This window comes from Suricata suricatta, chromosome 12 (genome assembly GCF_006229205.1).
Source record: "Suricata suricatta isolate VVHF042 chromosome 12, meerkat_22Aug2017_6uvM2_HiC, whole genome shotgun sequence".
Lineage (NCBI taxonomy): Eukaryota > Metazoa > Chordata > Mammalia > Carnivora > Herpestidae > Suricata > Suricata suricatta.
In genome coordinates, this window is record NC_043711.1 from 81,576,249 (window position 1) to 81,596,476 (window position 20,228).

General features: G+C 52.9%; 1 protein-coding gene and 1 long non-coding RNA gene across 2 annotated transcripts; one reads left to right on the plus strand and one right to left on the minus strand.

The window, feature by feature from the left end:
• The first annotated feature begins 2,048 nt into the window (after positions 1 to 2,048).
• On the plus strand, positions 2,049 to 14,589 carry BPIFB6 (BPI fold containing family B member 6). The gene is made up of 15 exons (XM_029918953.1): positions 2,049 to 2,145; positions 3,433 to 3,532; positions 4,571 to 4,675; positions 5,150 to 5,299; positions 5,456 to 5,519; positions 5,969 to 6,029; positions 6,821 to 6,912; positions 7,703 to 7,879; positions 8,905 to 8,958; positions 9,826 to 9,999; positions 10,756 to 10,823; positions 12,239 to 12,284; positions 13,208 to 13,271; positions 13,685 to 13,761; positions 14,399 to 14,589. Exons 1-15 carry the CDS (start codon positions 2,049 to 2,051, stop codon positions 14,435 to 14,437), a joined length of 1,368 nt encoding a protein of 455 aa, XP_029774813.1. The 3' UTR covers positions 14,438 to 14,589.
• A 3,478-nt stretch (positions 14,590 to 18,067) lies between these two features.
• Positions 18,068 to 19,119, minus strand: LOC115272975. The gene is made up of 2 exons (XR_003900582.1): positions 19,027 to 19,119; positions 18,068 to 18,470 (listed from the first exon to the last, which is right to left on the minus strand). It is a non-coding gene; the product is annotated as an uncharacterized LOC115272975 (long non-coding RNA).
• Positions 19,120 to 20,228: the final 1,109 nt, after the last annotated feature.

Genomic DNA, 20,228 nt, shown 5'->3' on the forward strand with positions numbered 1-20,228 from the left:
AATGTATGAGTGAAGGACGGGGTGGGGGCAGCAGGGAATGCTCATCTTGGGTGGGATGGATTAAGAACACAGTCAAGGTCAAGCTGCGATCTTTAAAACTGAAGGTGGCTGGGAATTGAAGGGAGGCTTTCTGGTGGAGGAGGCAAAGCCTGAAATTAAGACTTGATGGATGGGCAGGCTGTGGATGGACGGGAAAAGGGCATTCTAAGAGGGAGGAACAGCTTAGGCAAAAGACAAGCAAAGTCAGAAACAAAACCCTGGCAATGACCATTTGTCCTAGAAATACCTGCACAAGACTGTTACCCCAGCTGCTGACTATTCTAGGAGGGCAAAAAAATCCAGCCCAGTAGCCTTACTACCGGGCAATAGGTGTGGCCTGGGAATGGGGAGATTAGGTGGTGGTTTCTTGAGGCTCAGTCTTCCCAACTGGGAGATGGTGCTGGGGCTGGAGGAGACCATCAGCGAGCCCCTGCCAGCTCTGTCGCCCCGACAGTGAACTTCGCCGTTCCCTTGGGGATGATTTTCAAAGACATTTGACACTGGGCATGCATGTACCCGGCACATGAGTGCATGTTCATAGAGGTCAAGAAGACACCAACAATGATTATGTTCAAGCCAGATAGATCTTTAAAAATTTAATGGGATGAGAGAGAAATGGATCCCCTTTCATTTAGCAAATACAATGATTATAAGCCTGAATGGTCTTCCTGGGTTGTCTTTTTTCCTGTTTATTTATTTTGAGAGCAAGAGAAGAGAATGCACAAGAGAGTGGGGGAGGGGCAGGGAGCAAGGAAGAGAGAATCCCAAGCAGGCTCCACCCTGTCGGTGCAGCAGGGCTCGAACTCACGAACTGTGAGATCATGACCTGAGCGGAGATCAGGAGTTGGAAGCCCAACCGACCAACCGCCCAGATGCCCCTCCCTGGCTTTTTGAAAGCTATCTGCTTCTCATCCTTCAGATCAGCCTAAATATCTCCTCCCAGAGTCCTTCCCTGACCACCCCAACCCCGTGCCCTGTGCTCACACACATACACACGCATGCCCTTTACCCCATTCCATTGCTTGTCTTTGAGATTCGGGAGGAACAGGAATATCTCTGCCATGTGTACCTTGTAGCCCTGTCTGCCCGGCACATAGTAGGCACTCAATAAATGTGAGGCACATGAACAAAGGCAGGTACAGGCCGGACTGGGGAGGTGGCCGCAGTAGGCACCCACCTCTCTGGGTCTGTGCAGCCCTCAGTGGCCTAACCTGCTGTTGGCAGGAGTCCAGCTGGAAGTCCCCCTCTGGGTGACACAGACCAGGCCCTGTGGTCCCTCCCAGATTCTTTTCAGCCGCAACTCAAACCCGAAATAAACACTTGGCCTCTGCTTGGTAGAATTTCAGGTCTCAGTAAGTGAGAGGGAGGTGTTTCTGGGGGTCTAGGGTTGGGGTGAGGCTTTTCTGGGGACCTAGAAGGGCCTGGAGTAGGAGGTCCTTACCCAGTTTTCTACTCACTGCCTGTGAGGCGGTGGGTGTGTGTCTCAGTTTCCTTTTTGGTATGATAATATCTCATCTCCAGGGGTCTTAAGGGGCTGTAAGCTGAGATTTCTGGAGGTGAGACTGAGCTGGAGGAAGTGGGGGTGCCACTGTTCATAGTGTCAGGGTCGGGGATGCAGGGGGCCCCCATTCCCACGCTGCATTGGGAGGTCCTAGCCCCCTCTGCGGGCCTTAGCTGCACTAAGACTCTTGCAAAACTGGCTGAACCTCCCACCAACCCCTTAATGCAGGCTGGTCAGAACACGCATCATGGCAACAGACGGGGAAACTGAGGCTTAGAGGGGGCAAGTGACCTTCCTGGGGTGATGCAGAGGCCCTGTGTTCAATCAGGACGCTCTACGACCCCTCTGGAAGTCAGGAATAAGGTTTGCTGAACTGGAGTTCAAGGGCCCCTGGACTCCCAAGACCATCCAGGGGGGCCGTTCTCTTCTGGAGCCCAGGAAGTCCCCGGGGGGGGACCTGGGTTAGGGAGCCTGCACCCAATCCAGGACCCACGGCACAGGGAGAGCCATGCTGCAGATCCTGTTTCTGGCACTCTGTGGCCTGCTGACCCCCACGCGAGGTGACCCCGGGGCGCTGCTGCGGCTGGGCATGGACATCATGAACCGCGGTAAGCTGGTGGGCCTGGGGTGGGGGGGCTGAAGGTGGGTGGCAGGCAGTGACCACCCATGTTTGCACGGCCTTGAACATCCTGTGATCCTCAAGGCAAAGTTAGCAGCAAGGGTATTATTCTTCCATTTTACAGAGGTGGAAACTGAGGCCCAGAGACAATGGGCGGACTACTCCAAGGTCCCTCCACAAGCTGGAAGCAGAACAGGAAATGCTGCTTCCCTGGGCCCCCTCCTGGCCCTGATTGCAGGGCTGGTGGCCCTAAGTGGGTTGTGGGGACGACAGACATGAGCCAAATCCAAACTTGGCTACCAATTTGCCATGTGATCACAGGCAATATGTCCCTGCTCCGAGTTACTGTTTGCTCAACTGTAAATATAAAATATAAGGAAATGTACAATAGGGTGACAGGTCCTTACCTGGGCAGATCAAATGAAAAGTGAGATTGAAATCTCCTGGAGGGACTTTAGTAACACTGTTTCCCACCTCCCAGCTCCCTGACTTCAAGGGAAACGAAGTCACACGCAGGTACAAAGGGCTGGTGGCAGCTCTCCTGGCTCAGTGCGCGTCCCCTCTCGGGGAACGAGCCTGTGACCATTGTGCAGGTGTTTCTGGCGCGGTGGCACTCAGGGTTGGGCCTCCTGGCCTGGGGAGCGAGCAGAATCTGCATCTCTAATAAGCTCTCAGATGAGCTCCCTAGTCCCCCAGCTTTGAGAGTGGCTGGGCCACAGTCCGGCTTGGGGTTGAAGGTGATGTGCCCCTTGCAAACTGTTCTAGGCTCTGCCCTGTCCCTCCCCCCCTCCAGCCATGCAGACTTTCTCACTCCTGCCTCACCACGCCACCTTCTTCACTGCTTCTTCACCTATGCATTTTTTATGCCCTCTGCCTGGAGTGGCCTCCCTTACCTCTTAGCTTCCTGGTGAAAATTCCTCTTTCCTGAAAGGACCAACCGATATGGCACCTCCTCCTGGAAGCCTTCCCCGGCTCTTCTCTTCTGGCCCAAACTGCACCTGTTGTTCCTCCAGCTGCCCCAGTGTATTATGGCTCTTGTCACTTGTTACTGTCCCAGTCACCGGCAACTGTCTCTCCTGGGAGGCCGGAGGAGCGCAGGGGGCAGGCATGATTCCTCTTGGGGTCTCCGGATCACCCAGCTCAGGGTGGGGCACAGTGACTCTGGGCAGAGTGGTGTCGCTTGTGAGGGGCCTGTGCCTGGGACGCCTGGGAGGTTGGCACAGGGCAGGAGGGCAGCGGGGAGGCCGGCTAAGTGGATACCTCCCTTTCTCAGAGGTGCAGAGCGCCATGGATGAGAGCCGTATCCTGGAGAAGATGGCAGCCGAGGCCGGCAAGAAGCAGCCGGGGATGAAACCCATCAAGGGCATCACCAAGTGGGCAGGGGAAGGGCTTTGGGGGTGGCAGGGCCAAGGGTGGTGGGGAATGCTGTGCCCAGGCCCTGGGAAGGCGGAAGCAGGGGCTGGGGCAGGGCCTGCTTTGCTGTTGGCTTGCCGTGTGACCTTGGGTAGGTCACTGCTCCTACCTGGGCCTCAGTCATCCCCTGGAGGCAATTCCTGCCTCTTGTGAGCAGGATCCTTGGGAGGAGGAAGTGAGGTTCAGAAGTCAAATCCCAGCTCCCTGCACACAGCAGGGGCTCACTGAAATCACGTGAAATTGAAGGAAAGTTTCTCAAATGACAGAGTCAGAAAGGTATCAACCGCCATCTAATGATGATGATTCCATTGCAAATGTTCTGTGGGATCGATTGGTAGGGGCTGCCTGGAAGGAGATACTGGGGAGGGTGGGCTCTGAGACACAGACTGTGATCAATTAGCAATGTCTGCTGAGAGCTCAGGAATGGAGGGGAGGGTTAGATGTGCCACATCTTTGTTATCCTGGATCTTGACTGGTGGTTCTCAGCCAGGGGTGTTTTGCCTCCAAGGGACATTTGGCAATGTCTGGAAACATTTTTGGTTATCACAACTTGCTGGAGCAGATAGTTAGAGGTGCATTTAGTGCCTCCAGTGGGTGATACTAAACATCCTTCAAGGCACAGGTCAGCCCCCCATCCCCCCTCCGCCACCACAGCAATGAATTATTCTGCCCAAATTTCAATGGTGCCACTGTTGGAAAACCCTGATCTAGGCAAACCTCCCCATTTTGCAGCGGGGGAATGGAGGCCCACACAGGGGATGTGCAGCCCAAGGTCACACAGCTGAGTGTCCTGACTCACACATGACAAGTACTTCAGTGTACAAATGAGTCATGTCCAGCCTTTGCGTCTCACAAGGGCCCCACAAGCCAGGCTTACCCCTATGACATGGGATGGGGGATTTACCCAAGATTTCCCTGCAAGGTGGCAGAGGAGTGGGTTAAGAGCCTGGGTCTCACCTGCCTGGTTCTCATTGCTGCGGATGTCTGTCCCCTCCCAGTCTGAAGGTGAAGGACGTGCAGCTGCCTGTCATCACACTGAGCTTCGTGCCTGGGGTGGGCATCTTCCAGTGTGTGTCCACCGGCATGACCATCACTGGTAAGAGGTGAGTATGGCACAGGAGGGAAGGAAGAAAGGAAGGAAGATGACCTTGTCTTACTCTTACTTGTACACTTATTGAGTACCTACTGTGAGCCACCTGGGCACTGTGGTCTGAGACAGTGCATGTTTGTTTCCTACATTTGATGGGAACCAGACTTGAACACAATGATCACAGACTGAGTGACTAGCCTAGAAAAGGCGAAGCACTGGCAGTGTGAGGTGAATCAGAAAAGGCTTTGGGGGAGATAATGATAGCTGAGTAGGGTTTTGAAGGATGTGTAGGAGTTCACCAAAGCAAGAGGGAACAGGAAAGACTGTTTTGTGACCTTGGGCAAGTCCCCTCTTCTTTTCTATCCTGTGGGGGTGGTGCCTCCCCCTCTCCCCCTCCCAGAGCTGCTGAGACTGAGGGCAAAGAGAAGACAGGGATAGTGACCACAGTGCAAAGGTGCCCATGATGCCTGCTTGCCCTCTCTTCCAGCTTTATGGGTGGGAACATGGAGATCATCGTGGTTCTGAACATCACTGCCACCAACCGGCTTCTGCAGGATGAGAAAACGGGTCTCCCCATGTTCAAGAGTGAGGGCTGTGAGGTCATCCTGGTCAGCGTGAAGACCAACCTGCCCAGCAAGTGAGGGGCTATGTGGCTGGGGAGGAAGGTGGGGTCCACATCACTGCCCCTGCCCAGCATTCTGCTGCCTGAGCCACTGCACTTCCTGTTCTGTCCCTGAATGTCCTGTGCCTAATTTCCTGCCATCTGTGTCCTGGCCCCTCTTTCTGTGTCCAGCATGCTGCCTAAGGTTGTCAACAAGTTCCTGGACAGCACTCTCCACAAAGTGCTCCCTAGCATGGTGAGTGCCCCGAGCAAGTCCCGCATCCATAGCAGTGCTCAGAGCATGGCACGTGCACTTCCCCTTGGCTATGACCCTGACTGACTGACGGTAGCTGAGGAGGATTCTGAGGCTGTGGCTGTCTCAGGAGGGGAAGGCGCCTTGATCGTCTAGTGATGTCTGCCATGAGCACGGAAGGAGGAAATGGTGCACTGCACGCCGCAGCTTGCCTGCCTGCTTCCATCACCACTTGCTGGGGAGCGAGTCTTGACTGATTTCTGGGTGGTCAGGAGCTCTGGATTCTAGTCCAGGCTCTGCCATTGACTTTCTGTGTGGTGTGCAGACTCGGTTTTTCCTTCAGCCTTGTCCCTCCGGGGCTCTTGGGTCTCCCCAGGGAGTACCATTCTGCTGTGAGGAGTGAGGGCTTCCATGCAGGGGCCCCCTCAGCCCACTACCTTCTCTGCTTCCAGATGTGTCCAGCCATCGATGCGGTCCTGGTGTATGTGAACAGGAAATGGGCCAACCTGAATGGTGGGTAGCCCTAGCCAAGCCTCGCTCCCCCACGGGACATCACGGTGACTGGACTTTGAGGCCCCCTTTCTCCATTCAAGGGTCTGCTCCAAGTTCAGGCTTGGGACTGAGAGGTCTAAGGTCATGATGTCTGTCCATGCCCCTACTGTCCAGATGGGAAGCCTGAGGCCCTGAGGGACTCTGGGCTTTTTGTCTCAGCCTTCCATTCAGGGTTCTCTCCATCACCCCGCTAGACTCTGAGGACAGCAGTCATTGAGGGCTCATCCACAAAACCTGAACCCCCAATAGCAGTCCTATAGTGGTGACCCCTGACTCTTTCCTTTGTCAAGGGGACCTACTGCCCCTGTTTTCTCAGGGTTCATAGAATTCCCAGTGGGGTGAGAGGAAAGCCCAATGGCTGGGCCTGAAGAAAACTGGGTCGTGTGCTCAGTAGTGTGGCCTGGCACAAGTCATTTTATTCCTCTGAGCCTCAGTTTTTTCATCTGTAGAATAGAGCCAATAACCCTAACCACGCAGTCGGTTGTGGGAACTGAGCCGCAACACCCTGTGTGCACGCTCAATCTCTGTGGTTGCAGAGTGCTGTGAGGGTGGGACTTCCGGGCCCGCCACCCCTGCTTCCGTCCTACAGATGAAATCACTGAGACCCAGAGAGGCTCAAGTAACTTGCTTGGGTCACACAAAGGGCAAGAGCTCCAGGCACGCACACCAGCCCAGGTGGCGGCTGTCTGGTGCCAGTCTCTACAGCTTGACCCCCGTTGGTGCCCCTCTGAGTAGAACCTCCTTTTGCACAGCCCCCATGCCCGTGGCTCAGATGGGCACCATCCAATATGTCCTGACTTCCATGCCGACCACCACAGCCAACTATCTCCAAGTAGACTTCAGTGTAAGTGCCAGGGGGCCAGCAGGGGGCGGGGGTCTCCCCAGCCTGCCTCCACCAGGGGAGGGGAGGTGGCTGGCCTGGGTTGTGGGGGTGTGAGGGTCCCTCGGGCCCTGCAGACCAGGCGCACTGTGAAAGTGTTCCCTGAGACTGAAACCTTCTCCCCCACTTCTGCTCTCAGCATGAACCCTTTGTCCTGAGCCGACTTCCGGGACTGCTGACCCCACACGCAGGGCTGTTTGCTCCTCCCAACTGTATACAACTATGGCTCACCCAGTTGTATAGATGGGAACACGGGGGCCCAGGGAGGAAGCAGGTCTTGGCTAGGGTCTTGCTGTGAGTTGGTGGCAGAGTTGGGCCCTCACCCAGGTCTCCAGATCTCCAGGTGGCTAGGTGAGATGCCTCTCCCACGAATGGGAAGAAAAATCCCACTCTGTCACTTCCCTGTGAGGTCTTCCTCCTTCTTCCAGGCCCCACCTGGTCTGCCATTTACCTCCTTCTGAGAGTACACAGAGCATGTCTAATCAATGAGTGCTTCAACGCGTCAGGCAGACTAAGTGAAGTTACTTAAGCAATGCCATGAGCAACCACCATCGATGAGTGACTGGTTCCCTTATCTTCACGGGCCTCAGTTTGCCCATCTGTATGCTGGGATGGTAGCCTGCTCTTGGCTCCCTCATCTAGTCACAAACTAACTTGGAGGCTGGTTTAAGTGCCATTTAGTTTTGAGGACAGTCTTGCCCCCAGCCATCGCTCCTCATGGCCAAGGCTCACACGCCTCTCCCTGCTCCTGCAGCCTGTGGTGCAGCAGCAAGAGGGCAATGGCGTCCAGCTTGCGGATGTGGGAGAGGCTCTCGAGTTCCCTGAGGGCTATCCTGCAGGCTCCTCCCAGCTGCTGCTCTCGGCCGCCTTCCTCACCACAGAGCTTGCCCTTCTGCAGAAGTCCTTTAATGTGAATGTCCAGGACGTGAAGGTGAGCTGCCCTGTAATGACAGTCCTTGCTTGGTGTGACTATTCCGAGAATTATCCCGGGGCTGTGGACGACACCAAGACTGGGAGAGGCCAGGGCTGATTTGGGCTCCTATCATCAGTTTGCCCCAACACCCACCATCTCACTGTCCATGTAACCACCAGCTACTCATCCGTCCATCCAACTGCTTACACAACCAGGAATTTATCCACCATGCACTGGCCATCCACCCCCCTTCTTTTTAGCCAGTCATCAGCCACTCATTCATTTATCTCGCTATCATATATTCATGCTGTAGACGCTAGCCTTCCAGCTAGCATCCATCCACCCTTCATGTCATCCATACCTAGAACAGGGTCTGGTACTACTGAACAAGTGAGTCCATGTATCTGACCCTCAGCACCCAGATACCCATCTATCCACCCAGCTCTCCATTATCCATCCTCCTACTTATCTATCCATTCATCCGTCATCACTGATCCATCCATTCATCCTCCCTTCCATGCACCCACCATCCACCCATGTACCTTCTCATCCATCCTCCCACCAACCAATCTATTCATCGTCTGTTCTCCCACCCATTTATAAGCCATTGCACCCCTTCATACCCACCCTCCTCCCCTACATCATCCCTTCCATCCCACCCACCGGCCTGCCCATCTGTTATTCATTCTCCTACCTAAGTGTTCATCTATCCATCCATGCATCCATTGGGCACTCATTTGCTTATCCGTTTCCCATTCATCTATCCACCCACAAATCCATCCACCCACCCCCTCTTATCCGTCACATCCATCCATCTGTTAGCCATTCTTTCATTCAACATTTTCTCAGCATCTGACCTTATGCGAAGAGCCATGGACATTGGGATGTGGGAGCCACAGTCCGGGCGCCCCAGGAGCTCCTTATCTACTTAATCACAGAGTAATAAGGTTATGATGAAGGGAACCTCAGAGGGCATACTGTATAGTCTGTTAGGAAGGGTGGGGGAGGGCTTCATTGGTCCTAACCTTGATTTCATTTTGTAGATTGGTCAGCTGCCCCCACAAACCACTAAGACACTGGCTGGCTTCATCCCTAAAGTGAGTGCCCCATCTGTCATGACCACCATGCCTACCCAGCCTTGTTCTCCAGTAGAAGGGACAAGGGATTTGGGAGACAGATTTTCTTTTTTTTTCTTTTCTTTGAAAAATTTTTTTTGTTTAATGTTTATTTTTGAGAGAGAGGGAGAGACAGAGTGTAAGTTAAAGGGGAGGAGGCAGAGAGAGAGAGACACAAACATACAGAATCTGAAGCAGGCTCCAGGCTCTGAGCTGTTAGCACAGAGCCCGATGAGGGACTCGAACTCATGAACTGCGAGATCATGACCTGAGCCAAAGTCGGACACTTAACCAACTGAGCCATGCAGGCACCCTGGGAGGCAGCTTTTCAAGGCCACATTTCCCTTGTCTGATGTGGAATCAGACATCAGTTTCTCCATAAAGTGCTCTTTGGGTCCAGTATAGAAACAGCTCAGGTTTTGTGAGTTTCTTTTTCAATTTTTTTAAATATTTATTTTTGAGACAGAGAGAGAGGGAGAGACATAGAGTGTGAGCAGGGGAAGGGCAGAGAGAGGGAGACACAGAGTCCAAAGCAGGCTCCAGGCTCTGAGCGGTCAGCTCAAACTCACGGACTGCAAGATCATGACCTGAGCCAAAGGTGGATGCTTAACCGACTGAACCACCCGTGTGCCCTAGGTTTTGTGAGTTTTATTTTCCATGTACAGTAAGGAATAGCCAGACAGTCTATTTTGTTTATTTTATTTCCTGAAAGACACATTCCGGCCCTTGCATGTCATGTTTCCTGTGTCCAAGGGAGTAATCACCTTATTTCAGGATGGACTCCTGGTTTCAAGTGAAGCTACCAGTCCGAGGTGGCTTTCGCTGAGGAGAATTTCCTGGCTTCTGTAGGTAGCTAAGGCCTATCCCAAGCCGAAGCCCTTGGTGACCCAGATCAGGATTAACAAGCCCCCCAAGGTCACCATGACGACAGGCAAGAGCCTGCTGCACCTCCACGGCACCCTGGAGATGTTTGCGGCTCAGCGGCGAGGCAAGGCTCCTGTGTCCCTCTTTCTCCTGGAGACCGTGAGTACAGTCCATTCCCCATTTAGACCCTACCTTGTGGAGGGTAGATTTTTAGTTAATAGCCAAGTAACGGATTGAAGGATCCTTAATTACTCTCAGTTACGTGATCCTGACCTCCTGGGAACTGTCACCTGACGTCCATCCATTAACTCATTAACTGCCGCGAAACTGTTGAATGGCTAGAAAGATGAACAAAGTGAGGGTCAATAGTTTAGTGCTTCCTTTCTTTCTCCTTCCTCTCCCCCTTTCTTCTTCCTTCCCACTCTTCTTCCCCCCAAATTCATTAGCATCTATAAGGGCAGAAAAGGGCTCACCCAGGGGACTGTGGGAGCCTAGGAAGATCCCAAGTCTAGTCAAGGAAATCACAGAGGACTTCCCAGAGAAGGTGATGCCTGAGCTGTGTTTTGAAGGTTAAGTAGGAGTTGGCCAGGGAAAGGGTTGATGCTGGGGAGGCTGGTGATGGAGGGCACTCCAGGTAGAGATCACAGGATGTTCAAAATCTGAAGCAGTAACTCAGTGCACACAAGGACGTACGAATGTGCTAGGCGTTTTTGAGAGTCTTGTCCTGGGGCCAGGTACAGAGAAGACAAGCAGCCTGGGCTGGGGGTATGGGGAGACAACTGGATCAAGTTCCTGCAGGTGGGATGGGCAGAGAGGCACATCTCTGCTCTGTTACGGCAATGGTACTGGGCAGGTGGGGCCCCTGGTTCTACCACTGCCTTCTGCCTGCTTTTGTCCCCACCCGCCACCCACCAGCACTTCAACCTGAGAATCCAGTACTCAGTTCATGAGGACCGGCTGCAGATGGTCACCTCTCTGGACAGGTAGGAGTCTGCTGCTCCTGCTGGTGCCCCCTGTCCCCCGGCATGGGCATTACCACCAGCCCTTGGTTTTGTGCTCCATGGTCTCCCTCTGGTCCACCCAGCGTGGCCCACACTGCCGGGCTTCTCTGGTCATTATCCCTGTTCTAGAATCCTCAACAGCTCATTACCTGTGTGATCTTTTCTCAGATCTTAGCCTGGCACTCAAGTCCCTTCTCAGAGTCCCCTACCACTGCTCCCACTAGGCTCTTGCACAGTGCATCTAACCATGGGTCCCCTTTTCCCTTAATAGGCTTTTCCCTGTGTCATCCAAATGCCACCTGCCAGTCAGCACCCACCTCAGATACCACCTCCTCCTAGAAGCCTGTCCTTTTACTGATAACAGCTAACATTTAGAGAGCTCTGTCTCTATGGGAGCACTGGCTACATACATTATATTCATTATTATCCTACTCTAATATCCTACTTTTCCATCCAGTTACTCATTAATTTTTATATTTGTCTTGAGCTTTGATCTGACTTGTATTTGGCCAGGATTCTTTCAGGGCAAGAGACAATTCAGACTTAACTGGCTGAAGCCCAAAAAGGAATCTTTGCATTTACGTGGCTGAAAACTCTAGGAGTAGATGTTAATTTCAGGCATGGCTAGATCTTAGGTGCACAGAGTACTCGGGATCTCCCTCCTTCCTCAGCCTTTGTGGTCCTCTTTGTTGGCTACATGCTCAGGCAGCCTCTCCCCAGGTGGTGGCAAAGTGACCCCAATAGTAAAAGAGGCTTCTTGTCCAATAGTTCTAACTAAATTACCAAGGCTGCTTCTCATTGGTTTAGCGCGGACCACGTGATCAATCCTAAACTAATCCCTTACCGCAGAGATGGAATGCTCTGATTGGCCTGGTCCAGGTCATGTGCTCATGCTGGGGCTCTGAATGCCTTGGAGTGAGGGTGGAAAATGGAAGGTCTGCTACTGGAATAAAGAATAGAATTTGGAAAGATAAATCCACCAGCTGGCCATCACAAGGCCTGTTTTAGTGCCGTCGTGTGTTAGTGCTTACTGGAGGCTGTGCAGGGAAGGAGGTCACGTGAAGGGTCCTAACCATGTGCCCTGCAAGAATGTGGGGCTGACTAGTTGGGCAGCAAACTTCTGCATACCTGACCTTGGGCAGGAGCAATAGCTGTGGCTCGGGTCCCGGAGAAAAGAGTCAGGACCAAGGAGAGGAAGGAGTAGTTTGAGGTGTGGGAAACAAAATGGGCTGTAATGAAAGGTGATGAGTGCCCCGTCATAGGTAGTATCCAAGCATAGACTTGTGGGCACCTGGGCTGAAGGCTGTACAGGGACTTCTGCCTCAGAGAGGGGCTGTGGCCAGGGCAGTGGCTCTGACTGTGCTGCCTGCTGCTTGCCCCCTCAAAACCCCATGCAGATTACTGAGCCTATCACGGGAGTCTTCATCGATTGGTGCCTTCAACGTAAGTATCTCAAGTTCTCCTACCTGATCTGGTTTGAGGGTAAGATGCACCTATTCTCCCTTGGCACTGCAGGGATGGGCCCTGAAATGGAGGCAGAGTGAATAGAGCAACTCGTGGGACTGGGGGCAGCTGACGTGCTGTGTGACCCTGGGAAAGTCACTTAGCCTCTCTGAGTCCATCTCCTTTTCTGGATAGAATCTGGACATCTCCCTGCATTGGTTTTAATAACAGAGTCCACCTCCTTTTCTGGATAGAATCTGCACATGTCCCTGGATTGGTTTTGATTACACTGTCATGCATAGTGGCAGCCTGAGGCTGACTTGGTTGGCCCAGCTGTCATTTTTATTAGTCTTTGTAGCCTCAGGGCCCAAGAGGGAACCTAACCTGAGCAGCAGGTGCCAACAATAACAACAGCATTTACTGAGTACTCACTCTGCTCTGCGCTTTATCCAAATTCACTAAATCTGTGCAAAGGTGCTGTTGTATTTCACTTCCACCAATGCGGAAGCTAAGGTACAGAGCCGTAGTGAATGAATGACTGATTGAAACAAGTGAGTTTTCCGTAGGAGCCAAATGAAGTCCACAAGTCGCCCACGGTGTCTTGAATTCCTCCTGCACCATGACCCAAGGCTCATACGTCACGCGACAGGGACCAAGTGGAGGTATAGGGCATCAGCCTACAGTCAAGCAGGGTCCAGCCCAGTTTTGACGCTAGGTGGACAAATTATTTGATGTCTCTAATATTCATTCCTGTGGTCCCTGAACCCGGTTGAAGTGAGGGCTGCGAAAATCTGAGCATCAGATTTTCCTACTTCAACATCCTACGTTTCCATCCAGTTACTCACACTGGATGAATTGAACGGAATTGAATTGAACTGACCATTGGGATTTGGGGATCCTCTCTTCTTCTCTCTTGCCCCCAGGAGAAGAAGTTGACTGACTTCATCACTGACTATCTCCAAGAGGCGTATGTCCCCGTCATCAATGGTGAGGGCCCCGGGAGGCTTTGATTTTACTGAAAGCAGGAAGGGACGCCACCTGTATGTCCCAAAACCCTTTCACAGACCCCAGATGAGGGAGGCTAAAAGGGAATGAATGGTCATTGCTGGGTCTTTGAAGCCAGTGTGGTCTTAATGTCACCTACCTGGGGACAAAGTCCCCTCCCACAATTTGGGACCCTTGGCCCTTGGCCCCAGACAATGAGTCGATCTTGACCCAGACCTAGGATGTAAATACACGGTGGTGAGGCTTCTGTGCTCCATGCCGGTGCAGCGGGCAGACGTCATCCATCCCTCGCTGTGCTGTTCCCCACTGTGCTGTTCCAGGCAGCCATGGAGTGGCTTTAAGGAGTAATCGACTGCAGAGCACTCAGCTAAAATGACTCTTACTGTGTTTCTCAGATGTGCTCCAAGTTGGGTTCCCACTTCCAGACTTGCTGGACATGGATTTCAATGCGGCGGAGCTGCACATAGTAGAGGTGAGGGAAGACGCTGAGGAAAGTGTGTCAGTTCAATACCTTTGGCCAATGAATCGGAGCAAAAGCCTTCCTCTCTCAGCCTGAAGGGAGGAGGCTTAGGGAGGGCAGTGGCCATCAGTACAATCCTGCCACTCGCTTGAGCAAGACCCTGGCCCCCAGAACTTGGACCCCCCTTGGCCAGGGGCTCCCCAGGAGGAAACCTGAATTCTGCCACTTTCCTTCTCTGTCACCTCAGGCAACTTACTTCACTTTTTTCTATGCCTCCATTTTTCTGTTGCTTAACACAGATTTGTTAATAGGGGTGTACCCACCTCAGAAAGCTATTGAGATAATTCACCTCAGGGCATACAGTAAGTGATTACTAAATACTAGCTTTACACTACTTGCCAACTATTGTGCTTGGAGCATTAAATGTACATTTTTCTCATTCAACGTCTCCACTCAGAGAGGCAGGGATGCTGTCCCCACCTGACTGTTGAGGAAACTGACCCCCGGAGATGCGAAGGGCCACAGGAGGGTCTAGTTTGTCCTCTGCTCCTGCATACCACACTGGCTTCCATTTCCTGGCCACGGGCTTGACCCATCCCACCCCCTGCCATGGCCCCTCTTCACCACCTGGCTCTTTGCCTCCTCCCAGAATGCCCTGGTGCTGGTGCTCAACATGAAGCTGGACTGAGCAGGGCAGGACTTGCCCGCACACTGCTGATGGGCTGTGTCTTCTGGAGGAGCCCCCAGTTGGAGCCAGTGGGCCTGGCTCCCTTCTCACCAGGGGACACCTCCTTTGACAAGGAGTGAGCAGTGCAGGCCTGGGCTGGGCCTTGGCAATAAACAGGAGAAAGATCCTTACAAACATATGATGGTTCGATCTCTTAATTTGTAATAACCTGACGTCTGCCTCTTCTTCCCCTTCCGCGGGTGGTGGGGTATCCGACCGGCTAGGAGTCCGCGGCATGCCGGCCACAGCCTCGGGGACAGGCATGGGCTGCCTCGTGAAAACCTGCAGATGCCATGCTCTGGGCTTTGCTTGCATTGTCTCGTTTCATCCACACAATAACCCTATGAGGGAAGGGCGACCATTGCCATCCCCACTTTACAGATGAGGAAGTTGAGGCCCAGGCCCAGCTCCCTTTACCGGGTCACACAGTTTAGCAAATGGCAAAACTCTTCTAAGCCCACCTCGGTTACTCGCCCCAAATCCTTCATGAGGGTGGCTCTGGTGACAGGGAGCCTGCAGAAGCCCAGTGTGCTCCCAGGGCTCTCCTGTATCACCCCCTCCAATCACAACAATCGAGGGAGGTGAGGGTTGTACCCATTTCACAGATTAGGAGACTGAGGCTCAGAGAAGTAGGACTCCTGGCCCAATGCCACCTGGCAAGTCAAAAGACAGGACTGGAATTGGAATGTGGGCTCTCGAGCCCATCTGTCTGGGTGCACATCCTGGCTCTGCCTCCTCGCTGCTGTGTGCCCTGGGCAAGTCACTTCACCTCTGGTTTCTCACCTGTAAAATGGGAATGATGACAGTGCCAACTTCTGCAGCATTGTCGTGAGGATTCTGTGAATCCAATGATGAAAAGTTCTTGTTAGCATAGTGCCTAGCACACAGTCAGTGCTCAATAAGTGTTAGCCACAGATGAGTTTTTGAGGCCGAAATAGATGTGAACAGGTGTGTCTGGTCAGCGTTGGGGAAGAGGTGCTAATTGTGCAAAACTACGGATCGGGGCAGCTTGAGGCGTGTGTGCACACGGGAGGGTCCATCTGTAGAGGCTTGGGTGTGGAAAGACCTCTGGTGTCCTGTCTGCCCGTCTGTGTGTCCCTGGTATCCTGTCCGCCCGTATCTGTGTGTCTGTGTGTCCCTGTGGACGGAGGCTGTGCCAGGGACGTTTCCGCGTCTCAGACAACTTTGTGGGAGGATCGGCTCCCAACCTTTGTCCCATCTGCCCCGTCCCCTCTCCCTAGATCTGCACTGACCCCAGTCTCTCAGTCAACTCCTTTTAATAGTAAATGTTGTACACCATCAGTTTACACAAGGTTATAGGCCAAGTACATTTCAACTACAACTAAAGAAATAAAAGGGCACCTGGGTGGCTCAGTCGATTAAGTGTCCAACTCGATTTCCGCTCAGGTCGCGACCTCACAGTTCGTGAGATCAAGCCCCGTGTTTGGCTCTGTGCTGACAGCACAGAGCTGCTTGGGATTCTCTCTCTCCCTCTCTGTCTGACTCTCCCCTGCTCATGCTCGCTCTTATAAATAAATAAATGAACATTTTTTAAAAATATTAAAAAAATAAAATAAAGAAATAAAAAAAGCAAATGTATGCTTACACATAATAAAGTGAACAATACATGTTAAAATAAGCATGTTCTACCTGGACCCTCAAAATCAGTGTCATTTGCTAGAATGTAAAAAAAAGTCTGTAACTTTGAAAAAAGATGTACATAAGGGGTGATCGGCTGGCACTCCAGCCCTGGAAATTACCAGGGTGGTGGCCATGTGTCTGTGTGTCTGGGTCTTTGTTCCCCCCCACCCCGGGGGAAGGGTCTTTGTATGTGGGGGAGTCTGGGGGGGTCTGTGACGGTGGAAGGTCCATATCTGGGCACTGTAGGTATCTGTGTGTGGTATGGTCAGGAGGCCAGCACTCCTGGGGCCTCTGGGGCCCTGACAAGTCTGCCCTGTCCCATCCTGGCTCAGACCCATGCCACAGAGAAGGGAGAAGGGAGGAGGGGGGAGAGGAAGGGGAGGGAGGAGGGAGGAGGGAGGAGGGAGGAGGGAGGGCCCTCCCTTGCCCAGGCCAGATGCCAGGGCCGTCTCCTTGACCCCTGCTGCAGGTCTAATCCCATCACTGCAGGCTCCCCCCCCCCCCCGCCCCCCCGGCCCCCTTTCCCCTGGCGCTGGGACAATGGCAGCATTGAGGCAGGCCTGGCAGACACAGAGGGCTTCCTGATCCAGGGCTGCTACCATGTCCTGGGCGTGCTGGGGACGCCCCCTCCCCTCCCCCAGTCCCGCCCTTAGACGTGCATACTGTACCCTTACAGCCATGCTCAGATGGAGAAACCAAGGTACAAATCTGTGAGAGTCAGGAGGCCTCGGCGCTCACCTTGCTGTGACCAGGGGCTCATTCTGTGGCCCTGGGCACACCACGGCTCCTCTCAGGACCTCAGTCTTCCCATCTGGGAAATGAGAGAGGGGTCGGGCGCTCTGATATCTAATCTGATTTCGACATTCTTTGAGCGGTCCATTACCCTGGGCAGAAATGGGGGCCGGGCTGGCAAGGCGAGCCCTGTGCTGTGACCTTAGTTCCTGGGAAGGTAATGGTGCAGGGTCCCTGCCCATGGGCATGACTCCCCTTCCAAGACTCTCCTGAATGCCCTGGATGCGGAGGAAGCTCAGAGGGGTGAAGTAACCAGCCCAAGGGCACACGTGCGTGTGGAGAGGACGTGAGCCCTGTCTGCCTGAGTGTGAGTCTCTGCCTTCCTTGGTCACGCAGCACTCAGCTGCAGAATGCATCAACCTCCTTTAAAGAAACCGAGGTCCAGAGAAGGTGTGTGGTTAGCTTAAGGTCACAGAGTGAGAAGAAAGCAGGTTTTTGATTAAGGTTTATTTTTTTAATGTTTATTTATTTTTGAGAGACAGACTGCAAGTAAGGGAGGGGCAGAGAGAGAAGGAGACCCAGAATCCAGAGCAGGCTCCAGGCTCTGCGCTGTCAGAATCCAACGAAGGGCTTGAACCTATGAGCTGTGAGATCATGACCAGAGCCAAAATCAGATGCTTAACTAACTGAGCCACCCAGACGCCCTGGGAGTCTTCTTTGGGGTGGTGTCTGGAAGAGATTGGGGAGCATAAGGCAGGCCAGACACTAGACAGCATTTTTCTCCCATCCCAGGGGCCAGGCTGACCAATGGTTACCGAGGGGAGTTTTGGAGTCAGTCAGCCCGGCTGGACTCCCTGTGACCTTGGGCGGGCGGCTTCCCCTTGCGGGGCGTGCCCCCCCGCCCCCCTGCCCAGGGTAAGACAGGGAGGTAATGATAATGCCAAACCCATGGGTCATGGGGGTAACTTGGTGCACACAGCAAGTGCTACGTCCTAGCTTTGCCTCCTCGTCCCGCAAACAAGCGTCTGACAAACACCGGAGACGCCCTGTCGCCGGAGGATGTGGAGCCCAGTGGCCCTCCCAGGCTGCGCTGGGGAGCCCCAGCCACATCTGGGGAAGGTCCCCTGTGTGCGCACTACTGTGATACTACTCCCGGCTAGTCACCTAAGAGTGGTGAGAAATGAAACCACACGTCCACAAAGAGACTTGACAAGAATGTTCCAAACAGCCTCATTCATTGTCGCCACCCCCGGGAAGCCCAGGAGCCCCTAGGCGGGAGGGCAGATGAGCACACCGTGGTGCTCACAGGGTGGAGGGGCACACGGGATGGAGGGGCGCACGGCAGAGAAGAGCCCATCACGTCACTGCACACCGTGGATGCATTTCCAAGATACGGAGCATGAAGACACCACACACACAACACGGTTGCCACGTGCGATTCCATGCACGGGCCCCTCAAGAGCGCACTGAGCTCATCCCTCGTGTTGGAGGCCAAGACCATGGTTGTCCTCAATGGGCAATGACTTGGAGGTGACTTCAGGGGCATCTGGAGGACTCAGTGTGTAAACATTCGTCAAGCTCGAATTTAGGATTTGAACCCTTCTCTGTATGGGCTTTATAGCTGAATAAAAAGTTGATTTTTTAAAAATTAAAAAAAAATTTTGATGCTTATTTATTTTTGAGAGGGGCTGGGGAGGGGCAGACAAAGAGGGAGACATAGAATCTGAAGCAGGCTCCAGGCTCTGAGCTGTCAGCACAGAGCCCAACATGGGCCTCGAACTCACAAACTGTGAGATCATGACCTGAGCCGAAACCAAGAATCAGACGCTTAACCGACGGAGCCACCCAAGCGCCCCAAAAGTTGATTTTTAAAGAATAATGAGATTGAATAACCTGGCTCAGCGTCTGAAGTCATCAGGATGAACACTGTATGGGCAGGGGTTCCGAGGTTATGGGGTGAATGAGACAAATACCATCCCCACCTTCCCTCCCCCCGCATCTCACCAGGCAGCAGCTCAGCGCCCGGGTGCCGGAGACAGACCCACAAACACCCAGAAACAAGGCAATAGCCCTGCATGTCACAGACTCTGACAGAGGGAATCCCAGGGGGCTGTGGGATCACAGCCAGCTTGGGGGTCAGGAAGGCTTCCTGGAGGAGGGGACGCCTGAGCCAGTACCTGCAGAATCACAGCACACAAAAGCCAAAGTGCCTATATCCATATAGTAACGGATAGGACCCCATCACGTCCTCGGCCACACGCTCCCCACTGCCCTTGGGCCACACAGGTCTCCATGGTGTTCCTGGAACACATTATCTCAGCCCTTTGTTCTTGCCCTTCTGTGTGCCTGGCAGGCTCTTCCCGAGACATCCCTGGCCCACCGCTCTCGTCCTGCAGGTCAAAAGTCACACCTGCTCCAGTGTGAGGCCCCCTCTGACCACCACATTGAAAACTGCACCACCCCTGCCGTATTTTTGTCATTACCTCTGACTTACAGTGTCCTGGGTGTATCTGTTTACTTCAGGGCTGCGCTATCCCATAGGACAATAGCCCTACAAGACAATGGTGCACTTGAATGTGGTGAGTCTAAATTTGGTGTGCTGTCGGCAGCTTTTGAAGATATACTATGAGAAAAAGATTAGGAATCATCTCATCAATAATCTTACATTGATTACATGTTAAATGACATTATTTTGGCTACATTGGGTTAAATAAACTGTACGATAAAAATTAATGGACTTGTTTTGACTTTTTATTTATTTTAATTTTTAATGTTTTTTATTTATTTTTGAGAGACAGAGAGAGACAGTGTGAGCAGAAGAGGGTCAGAGAGAGAGGGACATACAAGCTCCAGGCTCTGAGCTAGCTGTCAGCACAGAGCCCGATGCCAGGCTCGAACCCACAAACCGTGAGATCATGACCTGAGCCGAAGCCGGACGCTTAACTGACTGAGCCACCCAGGTGCCCCGTTGACTTTTTTTTTTTAAATGTGAGGGTGCCCAGGTGGCTCCATCGGTTGAGTGTCCGAGGTCAGCTCAAGTCACAATCTCGAGGTTCGTCAATTCAAGCCTTGCATCAGGCTCGCTGCTGTTGGTGCAGAGCTCTCTTTGAATCCTCACTCTCCCTCTCTCTCTCCCCATCCCCCTGCTCATAATCACTCTCTCAAAAACGAATACACATTTATTTTAAACAACGTGGCTCCTAGAACATTTAAAGTTGCAATGTATTTCTAGCAGTGGTCTCCTTCAGGGGTGAGGATTTGTTTCTTCCGTTTATTGCTGTGTCCCCCACGGCACCCTACAAACAGTAGTAATTACTCCACAAATACTGCGGAAGAATGTATGAATGATGGATAAGTGAATAGATGGATGGATGGATGA

Excerpts from the sequence above, each read along its gene's own strand:
- BPIFB6 (XM_029918953.1), top strand. The coding sequence starts at position 2,049 with ATGCTGCAGATCCTGTTTCTGGCACTCTGTGGCCTGCTGACCCCCACG. Across the intron at positions 8,959-9,825 it reads TGGCTGGCTTCATCCCTAAA|GTAGCTAAGGCCTATCCCAA; the intron begins GTGAGTGCCCCA and ends TGGCTTCTGTAG. Across the intron at positions 13,762-14,398 it reads CGGAGCTGCACATAGTAGAG|AATGCCCTGGTGCTGGTGCT; the intron begins GTGAGGGAAGAC and ends GCCTCCTCCCAG.